Source organism: Oncorhynchus mykiss, chromosome 4, assembly GCF_057628025.1.
Source record: "Oncorhynchus mykiss isolate SJ-2025 chromosome 4, ASM5762802v1, whole genome shotgun sequence".
In the NCBI taxonomy this organism is placed as follows: Eukaryota; Metazoa; Chordata; class Actinopteri; order Salmoniformes; family Salmonidae; genus Oncorhynchus; species Oncorhynchus mykiss.
The window spans coordinates 56,296,330-56,318,249 of NC_143025.1; the positions used below are offsets into that span (position 1 = coordinate 56,296,330).

At 40.7% G+C, this 21,920-nt stretch overlaps 1 protein-coding gene and 1 long non-coding RNA gene across 3 annotated transcripts in view; both read left to right on the forward strand.

The window, feature by feature from the left end:
- LOC149984078 (uncharacterized) overlaps positions 1-21,920 on the forward strand; it is a 466,287-nt gene that overhangs the window by 176,446 nt on the left and 267,921 nt on the right. The window lies entirely within an intron of this gene.
- Positions 2,186-21,920, forward strand: part of LOC110520963 (protein lin-28 homolog A-like) — a 35,168-nt gene continuing 15,433 nt past the window's right edge. Inside the window, exons 1-3 of one of the 2 annotated variants that reach the window (XM_021598414.3) lie at positions 2,186-2,360; positions 3,032-3,222; positions 20,335-20,525. In XM_021598414.3, the coding sequence (XP_021454089.2) occupies positions 2,351-2,360; positions 3,032-3,222; positions 20,335-20,525 (392 nt within the window). In that variant the 5' untranslated portion in view covers positions 2,186-2,350. Of the gene's footprint in view, positions 2,361-2,407; positions 2,526-3,031; positions 3,223-20,334; positions 20,526-21,920 lie in introns of those variants that run through there. The other variant, XM_090232306.1, reaches the window with a different exon arrangement.

Consider the following 21,920-nt stretch of genomic DNA (forward strand, 5'->3'; position numbering starts at 1 on the left):
GTTTTGCGACTGGATATTGACAGAGCTGATAAATTGATAGTGCGCGTGCGAAACATCAGACTCATGTTTCCAGCCATACTCTCGTAGGCATAACGTACTGCGAATAGCCGCGGGAACCCATTTGGGGGGTAGGGGTGCTGCGATTTTCTTTTGTGCCCTTGCTGAAGAGTTCTATATTGGTCAGCTGATACAGGACTAGTAAAGGCCCAGCGCACCCCCCCCCCCCCCCCCCCCAGTACCCCTCTTTTTTAAACTAAATGTATTTGAGTGTTTACCAGTAACTGTCTGTACAAAACAGTTATTATGATAATACTTGTGGAATATACAAATAATTGCTTGATATATATTTTCTAGTTTCTTGAAATACTTTGCAAATGCAACTTATTTCTATGTGAAAACTGACATGGCCTATTCATTCCTTTTCAGTAGATGCTTTTATCCAGAGCAATTTACAGTAGTAAGTGCATACATTTTCATACTGGTCCACCATGAACCCACAGCCCTAGTATTGTAAGCAACATGCTCTACCAACTGAGCCACATCCTAACATCACACCATCACAACCCACTCAATTACTGTATTGTGCATTGTTTTTCTTCAGGGTGATAGAAAGTCTACAGGTGCAAACCTAGATGACCCTCCAATACAGTAATGTACAATTTACATGTAAGGATGGTAAATTAATACTGCACAAAAAGTGGTTGCTTTCCATGTAATTTGATAAAGAAAAACATTTAATTTGATGTGGATGTTTTGTCTTTGTCCATAACTTCCACTGTTCCCGGTAGGCCATCATTGTAAATAGGAATTTGTTGTTAACTGACTTGCCTAGTTAAATAAAGGTTCAATTAGAATGACAATCAAAGAGAAAGGGACAGGACAACAACTCTTACAATTCCAACTATTGATTTCTGAAAGATACTGTTCTTAATTAAACTACCTTTTTGGTAAAGCAGAGATGTTGTGCCTGCCCTACAGATGTAAAGAAGTCTACATCGGTCCACCAATACTAGTAAAGGCCCAGTGCACTACGTTTGTGATATTTTTTTTTCTTAAACGATATATATATTTTTTCCCGATTTTTCAGGGGGTGCAGCACCCTCAACACCCCTAGTTCCTGCAGCTATGTCTGTGTGGATGTTGTCCATTGTTTGATTTGTCCTGAATTTTAAGTTCTGAAGGAACACACATGCTACCCACCCCTCAATTTTATCAATAGAAATCTTGGCAGTGTATCAGGCCTTTATAACCATACGTATACCACTTAAAGTTAACCAAATAATTCATAGGCTATAGCCTATACTAGATTTGTAATTGAAGTCTTCGCCTACACCTAATAGTTTCTGCAAGAGAAGGAGGAATATGGGGCTGGTCATGTGAACATGAACTCAATGTAGGCGTAAATACGTTTCTAAAATGCATAAGGAAAATTCTATTTACTCAAAGGTTAATGAATACAATCTTTAGGTTATTATTTGGCGATATGTTTAACGAATGAATTGACAATTTTTGTAAATACAGCAATGAATTATGTTCAACAAACAATTGTAATCTATCAATTTAAAATAAACCCCCCAATTCCCAATCTCATAATGATTAGGGCTATTTTACCACATGTAGCCCGCTGAATCGAGCTCAGAAACGTAGGAAAAATAAAGTAATACAGTCCTATAAAAGAAGCAGAATAACAGATTTTATATTTACTGCACCAGATGTTTGTTTGCGTAAATCTTTTTTTTCAGTCTTTATATTTCCAATGTAGTGCATTTAGCTGCTGTTAATCAAATATGACATTTTAGAAATGGTTGATTTGGCTATTAAAATTTGCATTGAGGAGTTGAAAACAAGGTTGACCATTGCAAAGTGGACTACCTACTGCCATTCACACGACTCTCTACCGAAGTTGTAAAATGTTTTTGCAAGATAATGGGTATGTGACCTAGTCCATCCTTTTATAAAAGAGTGTTATTGTGAGGACACAACTGACCACTGGGACCTTATAATCGGTTCCGAGTCGGTTTCCCTCGCTGCACTCCCTTCCCTGGATCCGTACTGAAATTAGCAGCAAGAAAGCATGTCATTGACAAAGTCACGTGTCTAGAGGCACAGCCAGCAAGCGAGCGGATGAGAAAAGGAACGAGCGAGTGCAAGCGCTCGAAGTGGATTGAGTGTGGAAGGGATTGAAGGAGAGACATGACAAAATATCAAGAGGGAAAGCACGCACTACCATGCGAGCTAAATTTGCGACCGCTGGAATAGAGGATGTCGGATTAATGGTGACTATTATAACCCGTTTTCGCAGAGGAAGCTTTTCGATTGGGACTTTGGAAGAGAGGGTCCGCGGGGAAACATGGCCGAAGGTTATTCTGCAATTATTTTCTATTTTTTGCGCTTACTTTTTATTCTGATGGTATTGGGGGGATCTGCGAGGGACTATTGTTATATATCCTATATGTTATGTACCGCCCACGATTATTGCCATGTGAAAATATGCCTTGGGATCTTGTTGGAGCAGTTTGTCAACGGTAAAGAGCGTATTCTGCCCAACTGGGGTTTGCATGGGGAACCATGTGTGTAGCCTACACCTGCCCTTTGAGTTTCATACAATGCTGGTTAAACGTGGTAGATGCACGCAAATATGCTCCAGAATAAAACAAACGGGGAGCATGCATTTGCAAAGGCAAAGCGATCAATTGCGAATCGCTGACCGTTGTGTAGTTAGAAACCCCACAATTAGCCTATTTTACACCACTTTGCGTTTATGTTCGAAACACTCTACCATGCGCCAGTTCACGCTTAGGTGATCTCGAAAATCGTTTTGCTGGGAGAATTGGAGCAAAGACGAACCTCACACAACGTCCAGTGATGGGGTCTTTTCAACAAACCGGGCTCCATAAAAGTTGTTTATAGGCTACTACTCGGCCTACTATACGCGCGCACGACTATAGGGAAAATAGCCTACTTGGGCACCTTCTACACCTGTTTATCAATACATACTGTATTTAGCTAACTACTTTCATTTGACTTTTAGGAGGGGCGGTTAAAAGTGGCGCAGAATACACCGCCAAATCGGCGGAGCAGGAAGAGCGGATTCTGCCCCAGCCTCTGTCGGGAGCAGGCCACTGCAAGTGGTTCAATGTTCGAATGGGGTTCGGATTTATATCAATGACCAGCAGCGAGGGGAGCCCCCTAGACCTCCCTCTGGACGTATTTGTCCACCAAGTAAGTTCCCCCGAACGAGAAAAGTCTTCCACGTTGATGTTGTGCTGCTGTGAGCTTGGGTTGTGGGCATTGGGCATCTACCCCGTTGGCGCAATCCTCCACCCCATAGACTACGTTATAGCCTACTCCACCTTGTTAATGATAAGTAATGTTTCAATAGGCTAGGTCAAGCAGCACAGGTCTATCCTTTCTAAAAGGGTAATTACTGGATTTTAATTCTACAAAATCGGTTTATTAACCTGTGTCCATGCGTGGCAATAACATCACGTGTTAATGCGAAGTGACACATTCTTAGGCCAGTGTTGGTTGCAACATTTGTATCACTTAATGATTGTGATATTGTAACAGTTCAAGTGTGTTACTTTGAATCATCATGACGTTTCCCTAGCATGTGTATATATATTAATGGCACACAAAACATGCTGTGGGTTTCCTTAAAGTGACACGTTCCCTCGTTCACTTCCCCTTGAACTTCGTGGAGGGAGAACACCAGTTGTATGACAGTTTGTAGTTTTTCTATTGCCTCATGGACAGGGAGATTATGCTTGATGGCCCACCATGTCGGAAAACGTGCTCAAATACTTTGAGTAAGTAGCCTACAAGAAAATATGCATCAATAGAATGAAACAGAAATAAACATCCCACTCAGTCTAGAAATACTGTGTTTGTTTTTGTTGACAGTAAGTGCTAAACGCTGTCATTTGAGTACTCGTACAATTGCTTGGTCGAAAGTTATAACATGGATAGTTTGGGTGTGTAGATTTTCATTCGAGTTCATATTCTAATAACCCATCCATATTTTCAGCTGATTCTGTTGCCGTTAAATAGCTATTTTTTACGGTCCAATAAAGTCGCTTTTAAAGACTCAAGAGGAGAAACGAGAAGGGAGTAGTCATTTTCACCATCTTATTTTCCCACACGGTTTGGCGGTGGAGGTGCTTTTATTGTGGTCTCACGGGAAGTTATTTTATTGAACTGTGAGAGAACATTCTGGTTCAAAGATGTAAGCGCCTAGCACGGCCCCAACCGACGTCTTGAAAACATCTGTCAAACACGAGTGAGTAACAAGAGAGTTTACAATGATGAATTGCGCAGCTTTAAGCTGCTATGCTGCAGCTGTAGCTGCTACCATTGAGGTCTCGTGGTGAATTTGGGCGAACATGTTTCCTTGTTGCTATTGTGTTGGCTACTCCCATCATCACTAACTTTTTCATGTGGCAGCACTATATGCTCTGAAAAAGGAACTCCCAAGACTTAAGATGTATTTCAGTATTTGCATGCTGGCTAAGTTTTTGGTTCATTGATCAGTTATTTATATTGTCTCCCTAATAATATTCAAATGATTAGAGTGCCATGCTGGCATATAGTATTTTATTTTCACATACTGTGTGTTCCTGTGTCCTGTTGATATTTCAGCAGAATACATTTATGTGAAGAAACAACCGAAAGACATAACTTGCAGCACAGTAGAAGACAATACACCCTGTTGTTCATGCATTGTACTATATTTTCCTTTGCAGGGGAAATCCAAATGAGCAGAATAGGTTGAGAATTTGAATCAATCATAGCCATTAGTGGGTATGTCAGATGTACCTACTTTAGCCTCACAAGCTTCCTCCCTGCCAAAGATGTGTGCTTAGTGAGAGAGAGAGAGAGAGAGAGAGAGAGAGAGAGAGAGAGAGAGAGAGAGAGAGAGAGAGAGAGAGAGAGAGAGAGAGAGAGAGAGAGAGAGAGAGAGAGAGAGAGAGAGAGAGAGAGAGAGAGAGAGAGAGAGAGAGAGAGCCCTGCTGAAGTCAAATAAACATTGTCTGGCGTGCAGTTTCTTAGCCTGGGCCTGAGCACAGAAATAAATAGAACACCATTGGGCTATTAATAGGCCTATGCATTATAGGCTCTTGTATCTATCTCTATGGTACAGATTTAGATGTTTCTTAAACGTTTTCATGATCTAAATGTAGAGGAATACACACATTCATAAGATAATACTAATGATTGTTATGATGTTGATACACCCCTACAGAATTCTATTGAGCCATTTCTTATAAACTTTCATGATTTTAGAAGAACGGGCTACTTATAGCAATAACAATCGTTATGTTTATAAGGATGTTGCTGAATTCCTGCAGAATTCTGTTGTCTTTTGTTGGAAATGTGCGCGATCTCAAAGTAATAGCAATCATTATGATGCCGATAATGAGAATAATACATACTTTTCTTATAAATGTGTATGAATTTCAATTTAGAGGAATACACACATTCATAAGATATAACTCTGCGAAGTCTTATAAACGTTCACGATACAATTTTAGAGGAATACACGTGCTCATTCATAATGTTGGAATTACTACTGTAATACTGTTGTTAATGATGACAGTGTAGTCTTTCAAATGTAAATCATCAACTACCAATGAAATTGCCAATTCAGTAGGGATGTGCATATTCCCTTTCAAGATGATTCAACACAAATCTAGATACATGGGCTCTGATACTATTCACAGGAACGATCCGTTTGAGTTTGAAATGATTAGGTTCAATGCGATGCTATTCGATGCCCTAACATTTGTTGCATAAAAAACATACATTTTCCATTCGAAATTCATATCTGCTGATGATGGAGCTCATGAGCTGGGCCTCTCTGAGCTGGGCCTCTCTGAGCTGGGCCTCTCTGAGCTGGGCCGGTCTGAGATGACTTCTGTCTGTGTGTAGATGTGTGTGTGTAAATTATGTGTATGTACAATGTTGGCACCTGAGCTGAGCCAGAAGAGAGGCATCTCCCACTATCAGATTAGGGGGTGCAATGTAGCCTGTTTTTTGTCTCCCCATTTTGGTTCTGAAATAACCATCACCCACAAATTAACTTTTCATTTTTGCAGATTAAGTGTTTGACTAGTCAATATATCAATATTTATATTTTACAAATGTAGCTATGACATAGCCAATGAATATATAGCACAATTTTGGATTTCACCCACATCTCAAAATCAAATGGTTTTGACCATTTGGAAATGTTTCCGTAGAGATCTTCTTTACTCCTCTTGCTTCGGCCATGCAGTGCACCTCACAAAAGGGATTGCTCATTATGAAATGATCAACTTTACCCTGTATATCTAAAAATGACCATATACACGGAATTGTTTAAAGCAAAACTACCAAAACTGTTGGTGATGGTGAACCTGAACAATCAAAGTAAAATCTATTATATTATATAATATTATATACCTGTTTAGCAGGTATAGTCAGATACGTTGGCTCTCCAGTAGCTTACTTTTATTCCAGTAAAACACAATGTACAACATAGGTTATCACTCAACGAATAAAGCACAATTTCATGCAAGCCATTCATGCAAGCTGAAGGTGCCTCGCTGATGTGCAAGATCCAGAACAGGCCCCCTACCTCACTGTGGTCAGTGCACAAAACAACTATATTACTGAAAAGTTTATTGATGGGACAATTTTTCGTTTGAATGCATAAAAACCTATCTAGAGTTTAGAATGTAACCTTGTGGTAGGGTTGATTGGGGGGCCATGTATGCTTGTTTTTCAGTTGCAGACATGCCTGATCAGTTATATGATGTAGCCTCAAGGGTTGGAGAGCTGACACACACACACACACACACACACACACACACACACACACACACACACACACACACACACACACACTGTTATGGGGTATTTCTGTTGCTTGCTGCTTGGGAAGATTGTACCATTTGTAAATATTATCTCCAAAGATAAAGACACATTTTGTCCCATGGAAAAAATATCATTTGAGTGCAAGATTCAGATTGGGCTCCAGTTTGTGACAATGTGTGATAATTTTCTATGCATGCAGGAATTATTGAGATAATGAGAGGGGGAGGGGGGAGGGGAGGAGAAAGAGAGAGAAAATAAATGAGGTAGAGACTAAAGGGGGAGGTTAGGAAAGAAGAGAGAGAACAGAGAAAGAGAGAATGGTAGAAGAGAGGGGATTGGGAGGACGGGAGTAAGAAAGGTAGTTAGAGGGAGAGAAAGGAGAGGTTATGCAGAAGAGGGAAAGAGGAGGGGTTGGAGAAGCAAATGAGGGAGGGGGCAAGGGAAGGAAGAGTGGGACAGAGGGAGAGGGACAGAGGGGTGGGGAAAAATAACAGGAGAGTGGTAGGAAATACATTTGTGATGGGGAAGTAGATTAGAAGAGGGATAAATTAGTGATGGGGAATTAGATTAGAAGAGGGAGGTAGGGAGGAAGAGGGAGAGATAGCGAGAGAGTAGTAGAGAGTGAGAGGTAGAGAATAAGAAAGAGGCAAAGAGAGCGGGGGGAGAGAGAATAGAGGAGAGTGAGAAAGAGGAAGAGAGAAGGATATAAAGAGGTAGAAAAGGAAGGAAAGCGAGAGGAGGTACAGAAGGGAAAAGAGAGAGAGGAACAAAAGAGAGTAGGTAGAAAAGAATGAGAGACAAAGAGCTCGAGATAAGGAAAGATACAGAGGGAGAGAGAGAGGTATAGAGAGGTACAGAAGGGAAAAGAGAGAGGAACAAAAGAGAGTAGGTAGAAAAGAATGAGAGATAAAGAGCTCGAGATAAGGAAAGATACAGAGGGAGAGAGAGAGAGGTATAGAGAGGTACAGAAGGGAAAAGAGAGAGGAACAAAAGAGAGTAGGTAGAAAAGAATGAGAGATAAAGAGCTCAAGATAAGGAAAGATAGAGAGGGAGGTATAGAGAAAGAAGGAGGTAGAGAAGAAAAAAGAGGGGGAGGTATAACGAAGGAGACCGAGGATGTAGAGGGACATAGAAAGAAAGAAATAATGAGCTAGTCCCATCTTGACCCCAGAGAAATCTTCCCGGGGGGGCCAAACATCAGGGGGGTTCACGTCCAATCACTTCCAGTGTGTGTGTGTGTGTGTGAGTGCTTCTCTATATGACCACTACTACTACCTTGTGCCAGCGTTGCACCCGCACTATGAGACATTTTTATTCAGTTTGTTTGTTTATTTCACCAGTGATGATTTATGATGAATTACATTAATGCATTTCCTCTTTTGGAGATTAAATGTAAGAATCTTCTGTCTTTGTGTGTTGCTTGAGCACCTCACATTTTCACGCTTGGATGTTTAGCTGGCACATCAATCAACCCATTGCTATTTACCCACAAGTCTCTTTTGGTGTGTGTGTGTGTGTGTTTGCAAAAGTGCATGTATTTTTCAGTTGCTTTTTTCTGTTCTTGCCAGCAGGTCCACTCCTTAATAATATCTGAGCACTTGGAGATTTTGGTTTTGTGTGTATGCATGCATGTGTGTGTTGTGTGTTAAAGTGGGCCCCTAGTGAGATTTTTTTTGTACATTTATTTTTATTTAACCGTTATTTAACTAGGCAAGTCAGTTAAGAACAAAGTCTTATTTACAATGACAGCCTACTTTAAAGCCCCCCTAGCCAGACCCTCCCCTAACCCGGACGATGCTGGGCCAATTGTGCGCTGCCCTATGGGACTCCCGATTGAGGCCGGTTAAGATACAGCCCGGGTACGAACCCAGGTCTGTTTCGATGCCTCACAGGCCGGAGGTTGATCTCAATGGCGATGCAGTGCCTTAGACCGCTGCGCCACTCGAGAGGCCATTGAGATTAATCTCTGGCCTGTGTCTCCATTTGGCATGAAAGCCCTACCCCTCCCCAGTCCCTGCCACAGACCCACCTCCCCCTCTTTACTTCAATGCTTAAAAACCGCAGAAGAAGAAAGTGGAGCGGTCATGTGACTTCCTGTCCATATATGGGGAATGTGATTGGTCATTTGAAAGGTAGATTGTGTAAATTCAAGTAGAAGTGGTGCTAGAGATGTTTCTTTCTATTGACATGACAAACAGACATGTTGTAGAATAGACCCATTCCACTTTTGGTGGGTGATCTGTTTTCTTGGTATTGTCTTAGAACAACAAAGGGTTTGGTTTTGGCATTGCTTCTGAAGAAGCTTGGTGGATTTGAATGTGTTTTTTTATGTAACTGTTTTGTGTGTTTCTGTGAAGTTGTATGAAGTTAAGTGTTTTATTTCAGGGAAAACATTTTTGTTTTACTTGTTCAGTTTGTTTGCTTCTAGATAAGGTCAGTTTTATTTCAGCCTTTATTTAGAGAGTTTGAAAGACCCTTTGTTCTCAATGACCTATGACCCTGGATCAAAAACTCTTGGTTGATTTGTCATTGTCAAGTTGAATTTCCCTCAATGTTTAAATTATTCTAGTTTTTTTTTTTTTTTTACTGTTGGATGTTTTTGTTGATACAATTTTTAATGGAAGGAAAGTGGCACAACAAACTGTTAGTTACCTTAGTTGGCAAATAGCAACACAGTAGCCTGTGGATCTTGTTTGTGAAAATTGTCCATGTTTTTAATGCCTGTCGTTTGTTTACAGGATAACATTATGATATAAGTTATTGGTAGCATGTATTTGTAATGAGTTATGATCCTGAGTACGAAATGCTGTTTTAATGCAACCAAATTAGCATTTAGCTAACATGTCACTAGCATTTAGATAGTATTTAGCTAGTATTTAGCTAGTATTTACCTAGCATTTAGCTAGTATTTACCTGGCATTTAGCTAGTATTTACCTAGTATTTATCTAGTATTTAGCTAGTATTTACCTAGTATTTAGCTAGTATTTACCTAGCATTTAGCTAGTATTTAGCAAGCATTGACCACAAGTCTTTATGGTTATGATCTTAACTCATCTGGAGGAAATAAGGCAGACTAGTTTATTTTTGTAGAAACAGGAAAAATATGGAAACAAAATGATAAGATAATTAATGGTTAATATAAAACATAATCCACAACTTTTAGAATTGTGTGTAGAAAGAGCAAACCAGTAAATGTTCAATAGTTGGTCTGAAACTTCATTTGATAATAGGCAACCTGTTTCTAAAACTTAATGTTGATGTTAAGGAAATAGTAAACAATTTCAGTGTGGCCCTCCGGACCTCGTTGAAGAACAAATGGCAAAATGAGTTTGACACCCTCGATCTAAAGTCTGTTTATGAATCCAGCACTTGGTTTAATTCTGGTTACTTCCAAGATTAATTGTGGACGTTGTTCATTTTAATTTATATACTGATGGTATTGAGCTTTGTTTTAAGAAGACAAAGTGTAGCCAATGAAACAAAATATTGTCTTAATTTTAAGGAGAGCTAAATGTACCATGTTAGCAATACTTTTTAATTTTTTGAGGAATACGGTTTAGAAATATCTGAACTGCAGTTTGTATATGTACACAAGGTAGCCAGGCCGGTGAATCGTTATGGAAGAGCAACCTTTTAGTGGCAAACCACATTTAATTTGTGTAATTTTATTCCTTTACTATTACAGATATATATTTAGCTTGACAATTAGCATGATTCTGAATTGAAATGCCACTTGTATTAAATTTGATTTGTAGACGCGTTTAGATCAGGGTCATGTTCATTAGGCACCACATCGAAGAAAACTGACTGAAACACGGAACGACTACCTGGACTTGTCCAATAAGAAACACAAATGTAAATGTTCTATTGCAAAACATTTTCTGTTGCATGCTATAATACACACAACCTAGCAGTAGGCTTTATCACGCTCCTGTTTGCTTTTGTTTGAAGTGAGAAACTTTAGCTTTACAGTTTTTGAACAGTGGGCGATTTCAATTACAATTGAAAGACAAAATAAATGCAACTCTATTTTCAATGTTGACCTGTGCTTTTTGCCATTTATTTTATATGTCTCCCATTTTCAATGAAGTGAATTCCGATTTTCACCCCACTACTACTACTATTAGTAGCCCAGCCACCTAACCTAGGTTCATTTCCTCCCATTCTGATAAACCTTTAGCAGAATGATCTAGTGCCCACCAACCCCCTCTGATCAAACACAGGGCTGTTGTTGGTTTGGGCAGAGGGGAAACGGGAACACTCTTTATTGTTTGATGGGGGGGTTGGGTAGAGGTCAGGGGTTAGGGTCTGTAATGAAAACGTGCGGAGGAGGGCGAGGGGTGTCAGTGCGGTGAGGTTTTGGCTTTGTTGGTGGTTCGCTCTGGTGTTTTCTTCCCCCTCTTCTTCTTTGGTTTATATGCATCCTGTTGGGTCATATCCATCTGTGACGATCGGGGCCAGCTTTGTCCACTTAGCATTTCCTGTGTGTAAAAAGCTACTTAATATCGTCACCCATTCCCTTCTGCTCCTAGCCCTCCTCCACCACCCCTACACACACACCCACATACACACACACTCACACACACACACTGCTTCCACTATACAGCTCCGCTCCGACCAGTAGCTCCATCCAACGAGGAACACTCACACAGCCATGCATCACCATGGTGAGACAAGAGGAGCAGGAGGTCTCATATCCTCTTCTCTCACTCTCCTCTCGTTCCACTTCCTGGATCGATTACTGTGACTGGTGATGACGATGGTTTGGAGGATGATGAAGAGGAAAGGTTATTTCGATCCAGGCTGCTGGGTTCATTGATTGCTGTCTCCATCTCAGTTCACACACACACACACACACACACACACACACACACACACACACACACACACACACACACACACACACACACACACACACACACACACACACACGTTCTGAACGTAGGCTTATAAGCATAATAAGCACAAACTCCTACGAATAATCAGGATTTGGTCAGAGTGTGTTTATCAGTGTGTGTATGATCTGTTGCTGAGTGATGTTTTCGTTCATCTATTTTTCCATCATTCTTTTACCAGGTATGTTGGAAGAGAACACAATCTCTTTTACAGAAATTTGGGGAGAAAGTTAGTGGAGGGAAGAAGAGGATGATTTCATTTGAATGTGGAGCTGGGTATATTACATGGGTTGTTCTCAGGACAGACAGGCAATTGGGAGGAGTGTGGGGGATTGGTTGGCTGGTGTGCTCTCTGCCTGCCTGTCAGTGGGTCCTCTCTCTGTGGGGGGAGGGGGTTTCTGCCCCTGACCCAGGGATTTCTGGAGCTGACCTGTGGGGCTCCTAATCAAATGGGGGTTTTGTTCCAGGTCTCTTCTCGTCCCTCCTGGGCCTGGCCTGATCAGGAGTTGCTCCTCCATTGGAATGCGCTGGTGGAATTTCCATGGGCTCACACCCTCCCTGTCCCCCCCACCCCCATCTCTCTCTCTATCTCCTCCCCTTCTCCCTCTTGTGCACACCCCACCCTGTTCCAGGCAACTCCTCCATTTTGTTCTCTCTCTCGCTCTCTCTTTCTCTCTCACTCAACTATTACCGCCCCAACAGATCCACAGATGATGCAATCTCAATTGCATTCCACACTGCCACCTAAATGAGAGGTATACCGATGTGAGAATGCTGTTCATTGATTATAGCTCAGCAGTCAACACCATAGTCCCCTCCAAGTTCTTCACCAATCTTGAGACCTTGAGACTAAACACCCCCCTCTGCAGCTGGATCCTGGACTTCTTGACGGGTCGACCCCAGGTCTTGAAGTTTGGCAACATAACTTCCGCCATGCCGACCCTTAACAAGGGGTCCCCTCAGGGATGTGTGCTTAGTCCCCTCCTGTACTCCCTGATCACCAGCGATAATGAGACAGCCTATAGGGTGGAGGCCAGTGACAACAACCTCTCCCTCACGCACCCATCCACATCGACAGGGCTGTAGTAGAGCGGGTCAACAGCTTCAACTTCGTCGATGTCCAAATCACTAATGACTTAAAATGGTCTACCCACAACGCACACAGTTGTGAAGAAGAAGGGGCGACAGCACCTCTTCCCCCTAAGAAGGTTGAAAAGATTTGTCATGGGCCATCAAATCCTCAAAAAGTTCTACAACTGCATCATTGAGAGCATCTTGACTAGCTGCATCACTGCTTGGTATGGCAACTGCACCGCCCTCACTCGTATGGAACTGTAGAGGGTGGTGCGGACAGCCCAGTACATCACCCGGGCCGAGCTCCCTGCCATCCAGGACCTCTATATCAGGCGGTGTGAAATGAAGGCCTGGAAAATTGTTAAAGACTCCAGCCACCGAAGCCATAGACTGTTCTCTTTGCTTCCGTACAGCAAGCGGTACCAGAGCAACAAGTCTGACACCAACAAGCTCCTGAACAGCTTCTATCCTCAAGCCATAAGACTGCAAAATAGCTAACAAAATGTCTACACGGACTATCATTGACCTTTTTTGTTGCACTGACTCTATGCACACTCACAGGACTCTACACACTCACTCACAGAAGCTCACACTACAACAAACACACACACGCACATATAATCAACATATAAGCTGCTGCTACTCTGTTTATCATGTATCTTGATGCCTAGTCCTATACACTCAGTATCTACCTCTACCACTCCAGTATCCCTGCACTGCAACTCTGTTTATCATATATCTTGATGCCTAGTCCTATACACTCAGTATCTACCTCTACCACTCCAGTATCCCTGCACTGCTACTCTGTTTATCATATATCTTGATGCCTAGTCCTATACACTCAGTATCTACCTCTACCACTCCAGTATCCCTGCACTGCTACTCTGTTTATCATATATCTGGATGCCTAGTCCTATACACTCAGTACCTACAGTTGAAGTTGGAAGTTTACATACACTTAGGTTGGAGTCATTAAAACTCATTTTTCAAACACTCCACAAATTTCTTGTTAACAAACTATAGTTTTGACAAGTCGGTTAGGACAACTACTTTTACAGACAGATTATTTAACTTATAATTCACTGTATCACAATTCCAGTGGGTCAGAAGTTTACATACACTAAGTTGACTGTGCCTTTCAACAGCTTGGAAAATTCCATAAAATTATGTCATGGCTTTAGAAGCTTCTGATAGACAAATTGACATCATTTGAGTCAATTGGAGGTGTACCTGTGGATGTATTGCAAGGCCTACCTTCAAACTCTGTGCCTCTTTGCTTGACATCATGGGAGAATCTAAAGAAATCAGCCAAGACCTCAGAAAAAAATTGTAGACCTCCACAAGTCTGGTTCATCCTTGGGAGCAATTTCCAAATGCCTGAAGGTACCACGTTCATCTGTACAAACAATTGTACGCAAGTATAAACACCATGGGACCACACAGCAGTCATGCCACTCAGGAAGGAGACGCGTTCTGTCTCCTAGAGATGAATGTACTTTGATGCGAAAAGTGCAAATCAATCCCAGAACAACAGCAAAGGACCTTGTGAAGATGCTGGAGGAAACAGGTACAAAAGTATCAATATCCACAGTAAAACGAGTCCTATATTGACATAACCTGAAAGGCCGCTCAGCAAGGAAGAAGCCACTGCTCCAAAACCACCCTAAAAAAGCAAGACTACGGTTTGCAACTGCAGATAGGGACAAAGATCGTACTTTTTGGAGAAATGTCCTCTCGTCTGATGAAACAAAATAGAACTGTTTGGCCATAATGACCATTGTTATGTTAGGAGGAAAAAGGGGGAGGCTTGCAAGCCAAAGAACACCATCCCGACCGTGAAGCACCGGGGTGGCAGCATCATGTTGTGGGGTGCTTTTCTGCAGGACTGGTGCACTTCACAAAATAGATGGCTCATGAGGAAGGAGAATTATGTGGATATATTGAAGCAACATCTCAAGACATCAGTCAGGAAGTTAAAGCTTGGTCGCAAATGGGTCTTCTAAATGGACAATGACCCCAAGCATACTTCCAAAGTTGTGGCAAAATAGCTTAAGGACAACAAAGTCAAGGTATTGGAGTGACCATCACAAAGCCCTGACCTCAATCCTATATATAATTTGTGGGCAGAACTGAAAAAGCGTGTGCGAGCAAGGAGGCCTACAAACCTGACTCAGTTACACAAGCTCTGTCAGGAGGAATGGGCCAAAATTAATTGAACTTATTGTGGGAAGCTTGTGGAAGGCTACCCAAAACGTTTGACTCAAGTTAAACAGTTTAAAGACAATGCTACCAAATACTAATTGAGTGTATGTAAACTTCTGACCCACTGGGAATGTGATGAAAGAAATAAAAGCTGAAATAAATGGTTCTCTCTACTATTATTCAAACATTTCACAGTCTTAAAATAAAGTGGTGATCCTAACTGACCTAAAACAGGGAAGTTTTACTAGGATTAAATATCTGGAATTGTGGAAAAGTGAGTTTAAATGTAGTTGGCTAAGGTGAGGGTAAACTTCCGACTTCAACTGTAGGTTGTTATGATGTGTGTTCTGTCCTGTATTTTATTTTTTAACCCAGCCCATGTCCCCGCAGGAGGCCTTTTGCCTTTTGGTAGGCCGTCATTGTAAATAAGAATTTGTGCTTAACTGACTTGCCTAGTTAAATAAAGGTAATAAAAAATTGTTGGGAAAGAGCTTGCAAGAAAGGCATTTATTTCCCTGTACATGACAATAAATGTTTAAACTCTCTGTTCTGTCCTCTCTCTCCCTCTCTCTCTCTCACCAACAGACAGACAGACTGTTTCTGTTCACTCCCCCCTCTCTCTTGCTCTCTCTCGCTCTCTCTTTCTCTCTCTCTCTACACTACTCTCTCTCTCATTCAATTCAAAGGGCTTTATTGGCATGGGAAAGCCCTTTTGAATTGAATTTACAAAGCTGTTTGTGCTTCACTGGTTGCTCTTTTCTTGTGGCGACTGGTCACACATCTTTCTGCTGCGATGGCACACTGGTGTTTCACCTAATAGATACAGGAGTTTATCAAAATTGGATTTGTCTTCAAGTTCTTTGTGGGTCTGGGTGATATGAGGGAAATATCTGACTGATTGAACATGCCCCGATCCACATCAACTGCAGTAGAGTTTGAAGTTCCTTGGCATCCACATCACGGAGGACTTGTCATAGCGCAACAGCGTCTCCACTCTTGTCAAGAGGGCGCAACAGCGTCTCTAATTCCTAAGGCGGCTGAAGAAATTCGTCATGCCACCCTGGGTCCCCTCCAAATACTACCTCTACATCGAGATCATCCTGACCGGTTTCATCACGGCCAGGTACGGGAATCGCTCCGTCCACAACCGCAAGGCCCTCCCGCAGGTGGTGAAGACGGCACAGTGCATCACTGGGATCGTGCTCCCACCCATCCAGGTGATCTACTCGAAGCGTTGCCTGAGGAAGGCCACAGCATCATCAAGGACCCCACACACCCCAGCCACAAGCTGTCCACTCCCTTACTGTTGTGCAGACATTATCAAGAGGATGAGATCTTTTTTCTTCATATATATATATATATATATATATATATATATATATATATATATATATATATATATATATATATATATATATATATATATATATATATATATATATATTTATTTATTTAACTAGGTAGGTCAGTTAAGAACAAATTCGTATATACAATGACGGCCTACACCGGCCAAACCGGGACGGCGCTGGGCCAATTGTACACCTCCCTATGGGACTTCCAATCCCGGCCAGTTGTGATACAGCCTGGATTCGAACCAGAGTGTCTGTAGTGAGGCCTCTAGCACTGAGATGCAGTGCCTTAGACCACTGCGCTTGAACTGGACTGACCACCTGCTCTGATTCTCCGCACCTTAGCATTCATGCACTCACACACACATTCTCTGGTCTGATGAAACCAAGATTGAACTCTTTGGCCTGAATGCCAAGCGTCACGTCTGGAGGAAACCTGGCACCTTACGGTGAAGCATGGTGGTGGCAGGATCATGCTGTGGGGATGTTTTTCAGAGGCGGTTACTGGGAGACTAGTCAGGGTTGAGGGAAAGATGAACAGACCAAAGTACAGAGAGATCCTTGATGAAAACCTGCTCCAGAGTGCTCAGGACCTCAGACTGGGGCGAAGTTTTACCATCTCTGGAGAGACCTGAAAATAGCTGTACAGCGACGCTCCCCATCCAACCAGACTGAGCTTGAGAGGATCTGCAGAAAAGAATGGGAGAAACTCCCCAAATACAGGTGTGCTAAGCTTATAGCATCATAACCAAGAACACTCTATGCTGTAATCGCTGCCAAAGGTGCTTCAACACAGTACTGAGTAAAGGGTCTGACTGATTAAGTCAGTGATATTTCATTTTTTATTTATTTATACATTGGCAAAAAAAACAAGTATTTTTTTATTTGTCATTATGGGGTATTGTGTGTAGATTGAGGGAAAAATATATTGAATCCATTTTAGAATAACATAACAAAATGTGGAAAAAGTCAAGGGGTCTGAATACTTCTCTGAATGAACTGCTTCACACATCACAACTGCTGCTACCATACTCTTATTATACTACTCAATTTATACACTTGCGGTGGCCTCTCTCAGTAGGAAGGCTATGCTCACTGAGTCTGTACATAGTCAAACCTTTCCTTAATCTTGGGTCAGTCACAGTGGTCAGGTATTCCAGTTTGTTCAGTTTTTTGGTTAATTCTTTCCAAAGTGTCAAGTAATTATCTTTTGGTTTTCTCATGATTTGGTTGGGTATAATTGTGTTCCTGTCCTGGGGCTCTGTTCACAAACAGAAACAGACCCCACAGAGCCCCAGGACAGGAACACAATTAGACCCAACCAAATCACAAGAAAACAAAAAGATAAGGACCAGCTTGCTTAGGGGACTCTTCTCCAGGTTCATCTCTATGTAGGTGATGGCTTTGTTATGAAAGGTTTGGGAATTGCTTCCTTTTAGGTGGTTTTAGAATTTAACGTCTATTTTCTGAATTTTGATAATTAGCGGGTATCGTCCTAATTCTGCACTGCATGCATTATTTGGTGTTTTACGTTTTCTCCCTCCCTCTCATGCTTTCTCATTCTCTTTCTGACCGTGCCCTCCTGACCTCTGTGTGTAAACTGAAACCAGGCAAGACACCCTCCAGGACACTTGAGAGGAGGGTATTTTACACACACACACACTCACATGCTGACCACACAGCTCGCGTCGGTCAGCATGTGAGTGTGTGTCAATTTAACAAGGCACAGCTGTTAATTTAAATGCATTCCAGGTGACTACCTCATGAAGCTGGTTGAGAGAATGCCAAGAGTGTGCAAAGCTGTCATCAAGGCAAAGGGTGGCTACTTTGAAGAATCACAAATATAAAATATACACTACCGGTCAAAAGTTTTAGAACACCTACTCATTCAAGGGGTTTTCTTTATTTTGTACTATTTTCTACATTGTAGAATATGCCAAGAGTGTGCAAAGCTGTCATCAAGGCAAAGGGTGGCTATTTGAAGAATACTCACTTTTTTGGTTACTACATGATTCCGTATGTATTATTTCATAGTTGTGATGTCTTCACTAATATTGTACACTGTAGAAAAGATAAAAAAAGAAGGAAAAACTATGGAATGAGTAGGCGTGTCCAAACCTTTGACTGGTACTGTCTGTCTGTCTGTCTGTATGTAGTGAATGAATAGATGTTGATTCTTCTATAGATACCACACTTCACATTTAGAAAGATTCAGCGTATGCAAGATTTAATTCATGAATATATTGAAACATCTTTAATAGCTTTGTTTTGACTATCTTAATTCTAACAGGAAAAGTTGATTATATAGTAATAAAATAGCATTATATGAGCACAAAACAATGTTTTGTGTGTATAATTTTTTTTTTTTTATAGCAAATATATACCTTTTAAATCCGTATATAAAAAATGTATGTTTTCAAAAAGAATTATGGTACTGACTGCAATGCATCTTTCGTTTCCCTCGTTCTTTTCTATTTGTTTCCAAAGGTAATGTTTAATTAATAACATTGGTATGAAAGGTTGATTTAATAAAAAAAGACTATACATTGGGCCAGATTTACAAAGCAATTGCATTCTACCTAATATATTTTTGAGAAACATAGAATTTGTTTTTCATGAATTAACCCTCATGGTTTATACATACTCTTATCTTACTCAGACTCTTACATTTATTCTTACTGTCATTATACTCTTGTTTTGCCTTAGTCTTACATATCTGTATGTTGTTCACCATAGAGAAACAAATGCAACATTTGCACTGTTGTAAATGACTTAGTTAATCTAACCTAAACAGTATCCTTTCTACCTGACTGTATTTTGGGTATACAATAATTACGTTGTAAATGACTTAGTTAATCTAACCTAAACCGTATCCTTTCTACCTGACTGTATTTTAGGTATACAATAATTATGTTGTAAATGACTTAGTTAATCTAACCTAAACAGTATCCTTTCTACCTGACTGTATTTTGGGTATACAATAATTACGTTGTAAATGACTTAGTTAATCTAACCTAAACAGTATCCTTTCTACCTGACTGTATTTTAGGTATACAATAATTATGTTGTAAATGACTTAGTTAATCTAACCTAAACAGTATCCTTTCTACCTGACTGTATTTTGGGTATACAATAATTATGTTGTAAATGACTTAGTTAATCTAACCTAAACAGTATCCTTTCTACCGGACTGTATTTTTGGTATACAATAATTATGTTGTAAATGACTTAGTTAATCTAACCTAAACAGTATCCTTTCTACCGGACTGTATTTTTGGTATACAATAATTAAGCCTTCTTTTGTCCTTCTGTCACTCAAAGTCCACATTTCTCTCACGTTTTCACTTTTCTCTTTGTACTGTTCACTTTCTTTCCTTCCTCCATTTTCATATTCTCTCTATTGTTTGACTCTCTCCATTCTTATTCTTCCCTTGTGTCTTCTGTTCTCTCTCTCTCTCTCTCACTCTCTCGCTCTCTCCATTCCCTCCATCTATGTTTGGCAACAAGCTTGTTTGAGTAGCTCTTTATAGGCTCGCATACTGTTGGCTTACTCTCCCACTCTTTCAACTGTATTAAAGCGTGTCATGCTGTGTGGGTGTGTTTGTTTCCCTCTGTTAAGTTTGGTTACGATTTTGTCTAATCGTAAAAAATAAAAGCTACCGATTTTCCGATTTGAGTAACACTTTTCGTAAGACATTTAACGAACCTTGACTATGACAGGAATGAAATACTCAATTGACATTCTAAAGGTTTTCTCTGAATAAAGCATATCTTTATGCCAGTCCAAAAATCATTCATTGTAACAGTGCAGAGTTTTTTTAAAGGGGTTGTCTGGGTCTAATTGTAATTACATGGTTATAGTTCAGTATCTTTTAAAAGGCGATTTTCTGTAATTCAAATTCTATGGTTAAAGGGCAGCATTTTTAAAGGCGTGGTCTGTTTATTTTTTCCTCCACAGAGTAAGCTGGTGATGGATGGCTTCCGCAGCCTGAAAGAGGGCGAGCAGGTGGAGTTCACCTTTAAGAAGTCCTCCAAGGGCCTGGAGTCCCTGCGGGTAACGGGGCCGGGCGGGGGACCATGCGCGGGCAGCGAGAAGAGACCCAAAGGGAAGGCCACACCCCAGAAGAACCGCAAACAAAAGGGTGACCGGTGAGTACAAGAGCAAAGCATGCTGGGAAGGCTCTGATGAACAGGAAGTCAAATGTGGATGGAGCTTTGCTGTAGTAGGCACAGGTGTTTAAAATGACATGGACAAAATGGTTGTTACTGGAAACTAAAGTTAAAGTGACATTGGACAACATAAATAATTGAAAAGGCTAAGATGATTCTAAATATGCTTATGATCAATTTTATACTTACATTTTACTAACGACAACACACCCCAAATTAATGTGAGGGTTTAGAGTGTCTTTTCAAAATCCTCTTTACAAAACCTACAAAACCAAACATTTTCTAGTGGTATTCATATGGTGGTGATTTTTGTATTAGCCTTAATTGGACAAGTTCAGAAAGTATCTTCCCAGCTCATAACACACATTTCAAGGTCCTGGAGTGGCCTTGAAAGTTGAAAGAGTTGAAAGTCCGTGTTGCCCAGCAACAGCCCCAAAACATCACTGCTCTAGAGGAGATCTGCATGGAGGAATGGGCCAAAATTCCAGCAACAGTGTGTGAAAACCTTGTGAAGACTTACAGAAAACGTTTGACCTCTGTCATTGCCAACAAAGGGTATATATCAAAGTATTGAGATAAACTTTTGTTATTGACCAAATACTTATTTTCCACCATAATTTGCAATTAAATTCATTAAAAATCCTACAATGTGATTTTCTGGATTTTTTTCTTCTCATTTTGTCTGTCATAGTTGACGTGTACCTATGATGAAAATTACAGGCCTCTCTCATCTTTTAATTGGGAGAACTTGCACAATTGGTGGCTGACTAAATAGTTTTTTGCCCCACTGTAAGTGTGATATTTATATATTTTTTTATACCTAAAGGGGTTCTACAATTCTAAATCAAATAGCTAAATGGTCCATAGTATGACCATCTTAAAACAATTCCATAGGTCAGCTTAGAACCCCCCACAGTTGCCGGTGAGGAAGGAAACCACTCAGGGATTTCACTGAGGCCAATGGTGACTTTAAAACAGTTACAGATTTTAATGGCTGTGATAGGAGAAACTGAGGATGGATCAACAACATTGTAGTTACTCCACAAAACCTACCTAAATGACAAAGTGAAAACATGCATCCTGCTTGCAACAAGGCACTAAAGTAAAACTGCCCAAAATTGGCAAAGAAATCAACTTTATGCCGTGAGTACAAAGTGTTATATTTGTGGCAAATCCAAAACAACATATCACTGAGTACCACTCTTCACATTTTCAATGTGCCATCGGCAAGGACTAGGGAGTTTTTTATAATAAAAAAAAAAATGGAATGGAGCTAAGCACAGGCAAAATCCTAGAGGAAAACCTGGTTCAGTCTGCTTTTTACCAGACACTGGGAGACAAATTCACCTTTCAGCAGGACAATAACCTAAAACA